This window comes from Podarcis gaigeae, assembly GCF_964106915.1.
Source record: "Podarcis gaigeae genome assembly, chromosome: 9".
In the NCBI taxonomy this organism is placed as follows: domain Eukaryota; kingdom Metazoa; phylum Chordata; class Lepidosauria; order Squamata; family Lacertidae; genus Podarcis; species Podarcis gaigeae.
The window spans coordinates 70330879-70344470 of record NC_139685.1 but is presented as its reverse complement, the minus strand read 5'-3'; the positions used below and the strand labels follow the sequence as shown (position 1 = coordinate 70344470).

General features: G+C 46.0%; 1 protein-coding gene across 1 annotated transcript in view; it reads left to right on the top strand.

Moving 5' to 3' along the window:
• The window catches only part of NAAA (N-acylethanolamine acid amidase), a 36359-nt gene that overhangs the window by 16281 nt on the left and 6486 nt on the right, over positions 1-13592 (top strand). The window contains exons 11-18 of the mRNA XM_083757241.1: positions 1449-1722; positions 3775-3939; positions 5140-5266; positions 6312-6402; positions 8244-8320; positions 10482-10654; positions 13031-13093; positions 13428-13494. Coding sequence (XP_083613367.1) covers positions 1449-1722; positions 3775-3939; positions 5140-5266; positions 6312-6402; positions 8244-8320; positions 10482-10654; positions 13031-13093; positions 13428-13494 — 1037 coding nt within the window. The remainder of the gene's footprint in view (positions 1-1448; positions 1723-3774; positions 3940-5139; positions 5267-6311; positions 6403-8243; positions 8321-10481; positions 10655-13030; positions 13094-13427; positions 13495-13592) is intronic.

The window sequence follows — 13592 nt, the reverse complement described above, 5'->3', positions numbered from 1 at the left end:
TGGACTGATGAAAAGGTTTGCTGACCGCTGGCTTAAGTTTAGCAGAAGAGACACGCAAAACAAAATACATTATATTATTATTATTTTATTTTCATTTCACTTTTAATTTGTATTCTGCCTTTCTATATTACTATGCATGAAGACAATTTCCAAGCTGGAGAAACAAGAGGATAGGCAGCAAAGTTCACGCGATTAATAACAGTCTGACCCAATACAAAAAGTCCTGATAACTTTAAAATAAACGACTTAAATAAAGCAATATTCAATAATCCATTAGTAAACAGTAAAATTAAATAGCAAATAATAAACAGTTCGCACTTAAAAATTATAATGAAGAATTACTATACTGTAATCAATAAAAATAACAGCAATCACAATGCATAAAATCAGAAATGCCACAAAAATATTTGCCATTTTCAGTTATTGCCCCAGTGTTGGAATTTTCCCCATGTGCCAATATTGCCACTTATACCTTTAACTCCCAGACTGAATAGCAGGGAGGACAACTTGTATAAAATACTGGGGAGGTAAGCCCCACCCCACATATGACACAGTGCGCACACACACCATTTGAATGGCAATGCCCATCCACTGGGGGTGGGGCAACCCCATCAAATATTTTATTTGGGGGGGCTGAAGAGTTGGGTCCTATGTTGAATGGTAATGGATAAAAGATAAACCTTGCCCTCCTCTGCTTTCCTGCTTTTCAATGCAAGATCCTCTTGCCTTTGAGCCGCCAACCATGCCGTGGAAAGCTTCACCTGTGGAATTACTGCCTGCCCACCACCAACCATGCCGTGGAAAGCTTCACCTGTTGAATTATTGCCTGCCCACCACCAATCATGCCGTGGAAAGCTTCACCTGTTGAATTACTGCCTGCCCACCACCAACCATGCCGTGGAACGCTTCTCCTGTTGAATTACTGCCTGCCCGCCCGCCCCGCAGCTGTTAAAGCGGCCGGGAGTGCAAAAACCCCAAAGCGCTTTAAAATGTGCCTACTCTAAAGAGGTGCGGGATGTGGCTATTAATGATAAATTAAAACGTGCCATTAAGGAATACGCAGGAGAAATGATTTTGAGGAGCTATGGAAGCGGTTTGTAGAATTCGTCCTGTTAAATCGGAAAGGGGTCAAACCGTGGCAACAGGTGTTGAAGTTTTGGGAACTTGGATAAGTTACAATGGAATGGTCTGGGTGGTGTTGCGCACATTTTTATTCTTATTTATTTCTGATTATTACTTTGTCCAAATAAAAAATAGGCAAAAAATGTGCCGACTATTAGCAAAGCCGCGCTTTCTCGCCACACCCCGAGATCCCAAGAGGCGTTTATATATCCCCTTATGCAACAAGCATTGCAAAGCGGCGTCCCTGGTTGCGGTTAGGGTACTTTCTCTCCTCGGGCTCCGCCCCCGTCGCCTCCCCTAATCTTAAACTCGCCTCCCACGCGCAGCCCGGGCTTCTTTGAAGAGCCGCTTTTGCTCGCGCGCATCAATGGAGCGAGGGCTGCGCCCGCGGGGCGGGTTTGCGCGGCTCCCCTTCGCCCTCCCGCTCCTGCTGCTTTGCGGTGGGGCTGCTGCCCCCCAGGGGGCGGCGAGGACCGAAGTGCCCGCGCCCTTGCACTGCAATGTCAGCTTGGACAGCCCGCCCGAGGAGCGCTGGCTGCCGGTCCTGCGCCTCCACTTCGACCCGGCGCTCCTCCGAGAGGCTTTCGTGCAGCTCATCGAGTGAGTGCAAAACGGGAGGGGGATTTTGGTCGGGGGCGTCAGAAAGAGGGTGGTCGGATCCAGCTCTGGGCTTGACGGCTTGACGCACTATTTAAGGGACCCCTGACCACTAGGTCCAGTCGTGGCCAACTCTGGGGTTGTGGCGCTCATCTCGCTTTATTGGCCGAGGGGAGCCGGCGTACAGCATGACTAAGCCGCTTCTGGCGAACCAGAGCAGTGCATGGAAACAGTGGCGTGGCGTGGGTTGTCAGCACCCGGGGCAAGGCAAGTAATTTGCGCCCCCTAACCCGTGGATTTGCGCCCCCTAACCCTAACCCCCAGATGTTGCGCCCAGTGCAGCCGGCCCCCCTGCACCCCCCACGCTACGCCACTGCATGGAATTGCCGTTTACCGCCCCACCGGAGCGGTACCTATTTATCTACTTGCACTTTGACGTGCTTTCGAACTGCTAGGTTGGCAGGAGCAGGGACCGAGCAACGGGAGCTCACCCCGTCGCGGGGATTCGAACCTCCGACCTTCTGGTCGGCAAGTCCTAGGCTCTGTGGTTCAACCCACATCGCCACCCGCGACACACTATTGGTCTCCACTCAATCCTAGAGAATGGGTAGGCAAACTAAGGCCAGGGGTCCGGATCCGGCCCAATCGCCTTCTAAATCTGGCCCGCGATCAGTCCAGGAATCAGCGTGTTTTCACATGAGTAGAATGTGTGCTTTTATTTAAAATGCATCTCTGGGTTATTTGTGGGGCATAGGAATTCATTCATTTTTTCCCCTCTTCAAAATATGGTCCGGCCCCCCACAAGGTTTGTGGGACAGTGGAACAGCCCCCTGCAGAAGAAGTTTGCATGACCCCTGCCCTAGAGCCCCGTCTTCATCGGATAAACTCACCTGCAGGGCCAGATTTAGGTTTGATGAGTCCCTAAGCCAGTGGTGTCCAATCTTTTTCCAAAGAGGGCCAGATTTGATGAAGTGAAGGGCCGTGAGGACCAAACAAAGGGCCAACCAAAGTTGTTGTGCTTTTTTAGGACTGAAAATGTTGAGCTATTTTTTAGGGTTGAAGTTGTTGAGGTTTGTTTTAGGATTTTACCCCAGGAAATAAACTGCCGGATTAGGCCCCCGAAACAGACTTTGGACATCCCTGCCCTAAGCTACTGAAGGTAATGGGGCCCTTTCTATGTCCAGCTGTCCTTTGTCAACAACAAATTGTTGCTGTTTCTTGTGTGGAATAAATGCTATATGGTAAATTATGGACCTAATAGGTATCTAAAGCCATTTGCACATGCAGAATGTAGGCACCCTATATATAGAAATGAGCAAACCAGTGATATTTTAGGGAGCAGGCTAGCAGGCGGGGCCCATGACTTACATCATAGGAGCCTACACAACACAAAACACTGTTGCTGTATGTAGGTTTTATTTTATTTGTTTTTTATCTTATACTGTGGTACCTCGGGTTAAGTACTTAATTCGTTCCGGAGGTCCGTTCTTAATCTGAAACTGTACTTAACCTGAAGCACCACTTTAACTAATGGGGCTTCCCGCTGCCGCTGTGCCACTGCTGCACGATTTCTGTTCTCATCCTGAAGCAAAGTTCTTAACCTGAAGCACGATTTCTAGGTTAGCGGAGTCTGTAACCTGAAGCGTATGTAACCTGAAGCGTATGTAATCCTAGGTACCACTGTATTTCGGAAATGTACATCCAGGTTTTTTCCCCTTTAAATTTTTTGGGGGGTCCCAAGAGAGTGGAGCGCAGTGGATAATCAGGTTGCAAACGTGATCCGTGTGGGAGGCACGTTTGCAACCCGCAGCGCCGCATCTGCACATGTGTGGGTTGCGATTCGGTGCTTCTGCGAGCGCCGAAACCCAGAAGTAATTCATTCCGGTACTTCCGGGTTTCGGCGCGCATTTGTAACCCAAGGTATGACTGTATTCCGCAGCCAGGTGGCCCCCGTTGGGTTCTACCACCCAGAGTAGGAGAAAACAAGCTTGTTCCATCTCCCATGCGGCAGCCCTTTAGATATTTGATGTACTGCTTTCTTGTCTTGCATTGCAGCAAAGTGGTTCCCAAGTGGGTTCATGCGATTATCCGGCCTCTGGCGGAAGAAATAGAATCCTTTGTCCCTCAGCCGTTTGCAGGCGAGATCCGGGGACTCTGCCAAGCCCTGGGGCTGAATGTTGGGGATGGCTTGCTCCTCAATTTGGCCTACGAAATTACCACGTAAGCGTTCTTGATGTTGGTGAAGAAGATGCAAGGAATCTTTGCTTGTTTGTTTTATCTCTCAATGAAAGATGAATGAAAACATTAGTACAATCATCTGTTGTGTAGGGAGAAGTGGGGTTTTCCCCGTCTGTGCAAACTTAAAAACACACTCGCACAGATTTCTTTTTAATTTAAAAACTCTTTACAAGCTCTGCAGCCACTGGTCTCGGAGCGCCTTTCAAGTGAGGAAATAAGATATATATTTAAAAAAAAAATTACATAAAAGAATATAATAGCAGAGGAGAATAAAATACCAGCATTTAAATATCAACACCTAAAATCCATGGGAGTGTTCTTTTGCATCAGTGATCGGATGCTGGCCGCCATTTTGAATCAATATGGCAAACGAAAACGTCACATTAGTGTGATTTTCTCTGTTTCTTTAGCATCACTTCAGCTGCTTCTCAAGATATTGGCACCAGTCTCTGCATGAGGGTTCCCAAAGTGGAGGCGGCAGTCTTTGTTGATGTTTGGATGCCAGGGGCCATTTTGAATCAAGATGGCGGACCAAAATGTGGCTTTGGCATGACTTCACCTGTTGTTTTTTTTGGCGTGGCGGGTCCAAGCTCATAAAATTGCACTGTCCATTTGAAGGTCTCAATATTTTTTGGTTGCTAAAAATATTTGGGCAGAATTAAACACTCCCAGCTACTTGTGTGCACATATGTAGGTAGGTAGGTAGGTAAATATTGTACTTTGACAAACCTTCAAGTTCTAATGACTATGCTAATACAACCCTCTGGTTTTGGGCCCCATTTCTGTTGGCACTGACCATTTGAGTTCTCTATTAGAGGGAGTGATCTTCCTAGAAGTCCGTAGCCAAAGAATTGGCTGGCCACACCAAATCAGTGTGTGAAAATGAGCTTCCCACTCTTGGGAACTCCTCCCTGGTTCAGTCTCTCATCATTGTTTGCCCTCCGTCGTTCTTGTTTCCTAGATGAAGTGTCAGGGAAAACAGAGTGAGTGTTTTTGAGTGTCCTCTTTTTCTACACCACTGTCTTGTTTTTTTCCATATAATTTTTTAATTAGTTTTTTAACATATCATTTTCAACAGTAATTAAACATACTTTTACATCTTATTCAATTTTTTGACTTCCATCAATCCTGTCTGAAAATTTTCCAATCTAATCCCTTCACTCTTGTTCTCTTATCCCACAGATACTGCACCAGTATCATCGCTCAGGACACTAATGGGAGCATTTATCATGGCCGGAATCTGGATGCACCGTTTCTCGACATTTTTCAGAAGACAACCATAAATGTGGACTTTTTAAAGAGTGGGCAGGTATAAAAAGCTCTTGGCAGTGGTTAAGTATCACTGTGAGAAAACACAGGGAGCATGCATTTTTGCCAGGTTGCTTTTTAGATTCTCTATTTATCCAGGATTCTGCAGTAGTGTCCGTCATGTTTTCCAGGGAGGGAGGTGAGGTGTGAGATTTAGACACCTGACTGCCTAGGGGCAGAAATGGGGGTGCCTTCCGCTTCTGCATATGCTTGGCACATTTAAAGTGCATGACATCCCCAAAAGGATTCTAGGAACTGTAGTTTGCTAAGGGTGCTGGGAATTGTAGCTGTGTGAGGGGGTAAACTGCAGTTCAAAGGGCTCTTGGGGTGTGTTCTAAATGTGCAGCATGTTTGCAGCCCAGGTATAGTTGAGCTGCAATTCCCATAAGCCACAAACACTGTGGCCCAATGATCAAGGTTTTAGCAAAGTCAAATAATGCAGGCGACCTCTAGAGAGATAATAATGTTTTTGGAGCTTTCCCCTCATTGTTTTTTTGCATTAGCAAATGAGAGAGATTGAATTTTAACCTTTTCTTCCTAAATCCTGAGCTAAAGCATTTTAAGTATTAGAGCCTCAGTTTACATTCAAATAAAGGTCTCTGTTTTCTTGAAGTTAAATTATAGTGGTGCCCCGCAAGACGAACGCCTCGCAAGACGGAAAATCCGCTAGACGAAAGGGTTTTCCGTTTTGGAGGCGCTTCGCAAGACGAATTTCCCTATGGGCTTGCGAGTTCCTGCGGGGTTTTTCCCCTTTCCCCCCTTTTTCCTAAGCCGCTAAACCGCTTATCAGCTGATTCGCTGATAAGCTGCTTATCAGCTGATCCGCTAAAAGCCGCTAAACCGCTAATAGCGCTAATCCGCTAAGCTGTCAATGGGCTTGCTTCGCAAGACGAAAAAACCGCTATACGAAGAGCCTCACGGAACGGATTAATTTCGTCTTGCGAGGCACCACTGTACTTACATACCTGATCATGTTTTGGGGTGTGCTTTGCATTAAAAGCAGTTATGGTTAACTACAGTCCATTCTGTGTCCTTTTTATTTTTAGGTAAAATTCAGTGGCACTACATTTTTCGGTTATGTTGGTATATGGACAGGACAAAGTCCATATAAGTTTACATTTTCTGGAGACGCAAGAGGTAAGCAGATTTCATTCTTCCTGAACAGAAGAATCACATTTCTGCCACATCCTACAGAAAAATGTCAGCTCTACTTTGATTCCCTCCCCGCTTCCATTCTGGAGCATAATGTAGATTTAAAAAAAAAAAGATTTAAAAGAATGTTAAAGAGAGGAAACCATAATTAAAACCAGAAAATTACAGTAAAACATAGCGCAACATCCGTGATACATATCGGTACGGCCACATTTGGGAAATAGTACACTTCATACACAGTGCGGGTGGCGCTGTGGGTTAAACCACTGTGCCGCTTGGGCTTGCCGATCGAAAGGTCGGCGGTTCGAATCCCCGCGATGGGGTGAGCTCCCATTGTTCGGTCCCAGCTCCTGCCAACCTAGCAGTTTGAAAGTACACAGTGCAAGTAGATAAATAGGTACCGCTCCAGCGGGAAGGTAAATGGTGTATCCGTGCGCTGCTCTGGTTTTGCCAGAAGCGGCTTAGTCATGCTGGCCACATGACCCGGAAAAACTGTCTGCAGAAGTGGACAAACGCCGGCTCCCTCGGCCTGTAAAGCGAGATGAGCGCCGCAACCCCAGAGTCATTTGCGACAGGACTTAATTGTCAGGGGTCCCTTTACCTTCACCCTTTTACACTTCATAAGCCAAAACACCTGGACAAATAGGAACCTCTTTAGCTTTCTTTTTTGGAAATAGTAACTGTGGGGAAAGACGAGACTTTGCCTGGGAGTTCCATAAATGGGGAGCCACCGCTAAAGAGGCCCTGATAGATAGCTCCCACCCCCAGGAATGAAGATCAAGGCTTGCAGACAAAAAATGGGCAGTTCTGTTGCATTCTGAACAATATGGACAATGCATTATACAGTATACAGTCGTTCCTCGGCTCCCGAATGCCTTGGTAGTCGAATGATCTGACTCCTGAACCAGCGAGTGTTCTGGTTTTTTATTTTTTTATTTTTGGAATCTGAACGTCCGTTGGGGCTTCTACAGTTTCTGATTCGAGCTTCCTGCAGCCAATCAGAAGCCGCGCTTTGGAAGTCAAATGTTTCGGAAGTCGAACAGACTTCCAGGACAGATTCCGTTCGACTTCCGAGGTACGACTGTACTTGGGTAATGTATATAGTACAGTGGTGCCCCGCAAGACGAATGCCCCGCTAGACGAAAGGGTTTTCCGTTTTGGAGGTGCTTCGCAAAACAAATTTCCTATGGGCTTGCTTCGCAAGACGAAAATGTCTTGCGAGTTCCTGCAGGGTTTTTTTCCTTTTCCCAAGCCGCTAAGCCACTTATCTGCTTATCCGCTAATAGCACTAATCCGCTAAGCCGTCAATGGGCTTGCTTCGCAAGACGAAAAACCCGCTAGACGAAGAGACTCACGGAACGGATTATTTTCGTCTCGCGAGGCACCACTGTACATTGCAGTAACAAAAATAATGGGCCTGGTCCTCCCACAGCGGGCAGGATAACAGCGCTTACCTAACCTTCTGTCACCATCTTTGCTGTGATGTACCAGGAGGAGGAGGGGCAAGGCCCGCAACTTGCGCAATGCCAGGAGCACCAGGTGGGCTCTGCTGGCAAGTCTGCACTACGTTGACCTTGCCACTCCCTTACTCCTCCTCCCTATCAATACGCCCCCATAATGCAGGTGGAGGGAGGCCAGCTAAGCACTGCCACTCTGTCTATGGTCTGTTCTGTGATTTTATTTTGCTTTGAAGAAATGCTTTTTATATTCATTCTGGCCATTTGGGATGGGAGCTCTTAAGCACTGAAGCAATAGGAGGAAACGGCCTATGTTTGTGACGGCTGATTCTCACGAGGCATTTCTTTTCCCCTTACACGCTCTTATAGATCGTGGCGCATGGTGGGAGACTGCAATTGCCACTTTCCTGAATCGAAATTCTCCGGCCAGCTGGCTGGCCAGGACTGTAAGTAGCCAAAGTTTCGCTCTTTTCAGATTTGTTGCTCACTAACCACCAAGTTGCTGAAAATCCAAGTGTTAATTAATCTTTCCTCTCTCTTTTTACGATTGAACTATCTGTTGCTTTGTAAAATAGTTCTAGGGGTGGTGAAGGTTCAGAAATGTTATAATTTGTGTAGCGCAGAAAAAGAGTGGTCCCTGCCCAGTACATCTAAGAATTTGCAAGGGTGGTTTTTTTGGGTGGAGGGGGCTATTACAAATGGGAGAAATGTGCATTTAGTTTATTTCTCTTATTTATTAAGATATTTTCCGTGCTTCCTGTGACAGATGGTTTCGTTTTGGGTTTTATCTGAGAGCAGGAGAAGCCAGCATGGTGCCCTCCAAATCTATTATTATTATTATTTTATTATGATTTAATCTTAATTTATTTATTTATACCCCACCTTTTTCCTTGACAGGGACTTAAGGCATCTTTCTTTATTACCTGTCCTTCACCTTGAGGCCCCAGGGGAGGTCCCAACACTTTAAAATGCAACATTTAAAACAGTTTAAAAGAAACCGCAATTGCAAGAATAGAGGGTCCTTAAAAATATGCGTTTCAAGACCAACAACACTCGGTTTTTTTGATAGAGCTCAAACCATTGCAGCAAAAGTAAATTTCTTTCAGATGTCATGACATTCAGCTTTGAAGTCACTTTTCATCAGCACAGATCTTAAACAACAATCTTTGCATCTTCTGTTGAAACCTGTTTCAGGTTGCTAAATGTGCCAGTTAAAAACAAACATCATTCTGAGGGTTGTTTTGCTTGCCAGCTGTTTCAGGCGCTCTGCCCTTGGTGCTTTTCAGCTTAGCTCTGCAAACTTTCCTTCCTTGGGGGCTTTTAAGCATATATTGGATGCCCACCTGTCAAGGATTCTTTAGTTGAGATTCCTGCATTCCACAGTGGTCTCTTCTATGATTCTATGAAATATGAGGACTAGAAGGTTGCTTCCTTAAAATGGGATTTCGGGTTTTCAGGATTCTGATAAGCAGCAACTCGGTTACTTCTGGAGCCTTGTAGGTAATGCAGTGTGACCTGGCTTGAGAGCAGTACATGTGAAAAGGATCTAGGAGTCTTGGTTGACCACAAACTTGACATGAGCCAACAGTGTGATGCAGCAGCTAAAAAAGCCAATGCAATTCTGGGCTGCATCAATAGGAGTATAGCATCAATAGGAGTATAGAAGTAATAGTGCCACTGTATTCTGCTCTGGTCAGACCTCACCTGGAGTACTGTGTCCAGTTCTGGGCACCACAGTTCAAGAAGGACACTGACAAACTGGAACGTGTCCAGAGGAGGGCAACCAAAATGGTCAAAGGCCTGGAAACGATGCCTTATGAGGAACGGCTAAGGGAGCTGGGCATATTTAGCCTGGAGAAGAGGAGGTTAAAGGGTGATATGATAGCCATGTTCAAATATATAAAAGGATGTCACATAGAGGAGGGAGAATGGTTGTTTTCTGCTGCTCCAGAGAAGCGGACACGGAGCAATGGTTCCAAACTACAAGAAAGAAGATTCCACCTAAACATTAGGAAGAACTTCCTGACAGTAAGAGCTGTTCGACAGTGGAATTTGCTGCCAAGGAGTGTGGTGGAGTCTCCTTCTTTGGAGGTCTTTAAGCAGAGGCTTGACAACCATATGTCAGGAGTGCTCTGATGGTGTTTCCTGCTTGGCAGGGGGTTGGACTCGATGGCCCTTGTGGTCTCTTCCAACTCTATGATTCTATGATTCTATAATAAATGTTTGCCAGTTTGCCAGCTCCAGCCCCAAAATGGGGCTTCTGTTACTTCTCCCAACTCTATAGCAACACAATGGGAAAAGCTTTGTCTGGTGAGAAGCTTGCTTCTATGCATCTCTTAAAAGAACAGGAGGCCTCTCAGCATAGCTGTCAACTTTCAGATTTGAAAATAAGGGATCAGCAGCCTCAAAAATAAGGGATCAGCAACCTCACCTGTCCCGGGGACAGTCTATGGGATATCTAACAATCAGGGATAGCAGCGGGAAGCAGTGGAAAATGGTGCTGGAATAAGGGAATTTCACACAAAAAAGGGAAGGTTGACAGCTATACCTCTCAAGGTGTGGACCTCCCAGTCCAAAACGCCCACTCTTGTTTCTGCTTTGCTGCAGGTTTTGAGTGAAGCTGAGACCTTTGAGGCCGCTGCTCTCATGCTGTCCAAGACACCGATTATAGCAAACGTCTACTTCATCATTGGGGGCACGAAGCCCGGGGAAGGGGCAGTCATTACGAGAAGGAGAAGCGGTCCAGTAGATATTTGGCCCTTGGATCCTCTGACTGGAGGGTAAGCATGAAATTTTGTAACCCTGAGTTTTGTAGGATACAAGTTATGAATTTGTAGATAGATGGAGGGGTATAATTGCCCCTTGGTGTCTTATGAGCAGGGCAGAGTGTTGGGAAATAAATAACTGGGGAGCACCAGTAATTGTGAAGTGCTCTCCCCATGTGTAGGGAATCACAGAGAAAAAACAGCTGACTGCCTGAATTCAAAAAGTGTATGGGGCCTGATTCACTCTTTAGCCGAAATGGCCCCCAGCAGAGTTTAAAACACAAATCAATAATAATAATAATAATAATAATAATAATAATAATAATAATAATTTATTATTTATACCCCGCCCATCTGGCTGGGCCTCCCCAGCCACTCTGGGCGGCTTCCAAAACAATATTAAAATACTATGATACATCAAACATTATCTATGCAGTACAGTGGTGCCCCGCAAGACGAATGCCTCGCAAGACGAAAAACCCGCTAGACGAAAGGGTTTTCCGTTTTTTGAGGCGCTTCGCAAGACGAATTTCCCTATGGGCTTGCTTCGCAAGAAGAAAGCCCATAGGGAAATCTCCGGGGACCTCTTTTAAATGCTGGCAGTGGGGAGCAAAGCCTTTTCCCCCCCTCCGGCCTTCAGAAGAGGTCCAGGAAGGCCGGCGGGGGCCGAAAGGCTTTGCTCCCCACCGCCAGCATTTTAAAAGTGGTCCGGGATAGCAGGGAAGCGCTTCCCGCTATCCCGGACGGCTTTTGAAGGCAGGCGGCGGGGGGGAGCAAAGACTTTCGCCCCCCACCGGCCTTCAGAAGAGGTCCTGGACCTCTTCTGAACGCCGGCGGGGGGCAAAAGTCCTTGCTCCCCCCTGCCTGCCTTCCCGGGAGAGCGGAGAAACGCAGCGCTTTCTCCGCTTTCCTGGACGGCAGCGCTGCCGCCCGCCAGCATTTTAAAAAAACCCGGGACAGCGGAGAAGTCCTCTGCTGTCCCGGGGTTTTTTAAAATGCTGGGGGTGGGAAGAAAAGCCCTTGTCCCCCCCCCCAGCCTTCAGAAGAAGTCGGGGGACAGACTGTTCCCGGACCTGGACTGAAGGCGGTTTCCTTAGGAACGCATTGATTGATTTTCAATGCATTCCTATGGGAAACCGTGCTTCGCAAGACGAAAAACTCGCAAGACGAAAAAACTTGCGGAACGAATTAATTTCGTCTTGCGAGGCACCACTGTATTTCTATGCAGTATTTGCAAAGTACGGGGAATATAGATTGTTACACCTTTAAATGTCCCAGTATGAATGAACTTTATTACGGACACAGACCAGGATTAAACAAATAAACAAACAAAAACAAAAACAAAACCGTATGATAATGAGAGTGGGGGCTAGCATCTGCCTAACATCAAGCTACAGATGGCTGACATTGAATCTGCTCCCCCGCGGGATAGCCCCATTGATCCTCTGCGACCAGTTCCAGTCAGGCTGGCAGACTGCAGTCCTGAACACCCTCCGGAAACTGGGTTTTGCCCCTCAAGCCCTTCTAAGTCTGGGGTTGGGCCAGGCAAAAGCTACAGTCAGGCAAAGAATATTAGACACCAAGAGACAACAGGACTGCGCAAGGTGCCCTGACTATAAAATTGGAGAAATCGAGAGAGATATAGCCGCACCGGCAGCATATCTCTTCTTTCTCGTATCTAGAAATTCAAGAAGGGCCTTTACACTCGCCAGAAGCTCGGCTCTTCCCTCGCCGGTCCTGGATGGAGCCTTTAGAAAAGTCCCCTATGCTCAGAGACTTTGCACCTCTCCATTGGGAGAGATAGGGAGCCCAGAACACTTGTTCTTTAGATGTCCCTTTTATGAAGAGGCACATAGTATGATCATTGATCCGCTACTGGTGAGGCTCTCCGACCTCCTGCAAAAGCAAAAATTTCACCTTTTGCTGTTAGGCAAAGATCAGAAGATGACCTGGATGGTCGCCAGATTCTGTGTACAATGTCCCAGTATTAAGCGCTTCCAATTCTTCCCCCTCCTCTATCCCTCTCGGAGTGAATAGACTACAACCTTTAGTAAGTTAAAATGTTTTACTTACAGTAACCACAGCTCTCATCATGAATACAGCAGAAACAACACAGGTATTCTGGGTAACAAAATCAAAAAGCACCTTCAAGTATTGTGGTAATCAACATAAGTTTTGCTCACAGAACACCCGCTGAAATTAATGGACCTCACTTAATCTTGTTCCTTAATTTTAGTGGCTTGAACCAATGAATGTTCTAGACCTTACAGACAGTAGGTCTGAAAAGCTTTTTGAGGGAACTAATCCACCCCTTTAAAAAAAAAAAAAAGTACCTTATACCCATATGGCAAAAGGATACAGTGATAACGTTTTAATGTTCATTTTATGTAGGTGGTACCGGATAGAGACAAATTACGATCACTGGACAACCCCTCCTCCTCTAGATCATCGAAGGTATGTTTTCCTGGGAGGTAAACTGTGTCAAGATGATCTTATTTTAAAGAAAGAAGAAAAGGAACTGTATATGCATACTTTGTTATACTTCCACAGTTGGAATACTCCCTTTTGTGCATAGGTAAGGTTGTCAGGCTGAGTCAATCAAAACTAATCTCACAAAGCGGGACTGCATGTTGCTCAGTCTGCTGTTCTTTTATTATTTTATTTTTGCATGGACAAGGAGAATCGCAAAACACTGGGACACATCTTACCTGCGGTATGAAATGGTCTTCTGCGCCACGAGATTTGCCAGCTGCGACTTATCCACTAACATTTTATTTTTACTCTACAGAACCCAAGCCATGAAAGCACTGAATGCCACCGGACAGAAAAATATTAATCTCGAGTCTCTTTACAAAGTAAGTCTTCGGTTTTATATCCTGCCCGTTTTATAAATAAAACAAAACTTGCTTTTATTGAGGTCTTTACGCTAGGATAGTTCTGTGTTGGGGTTTTT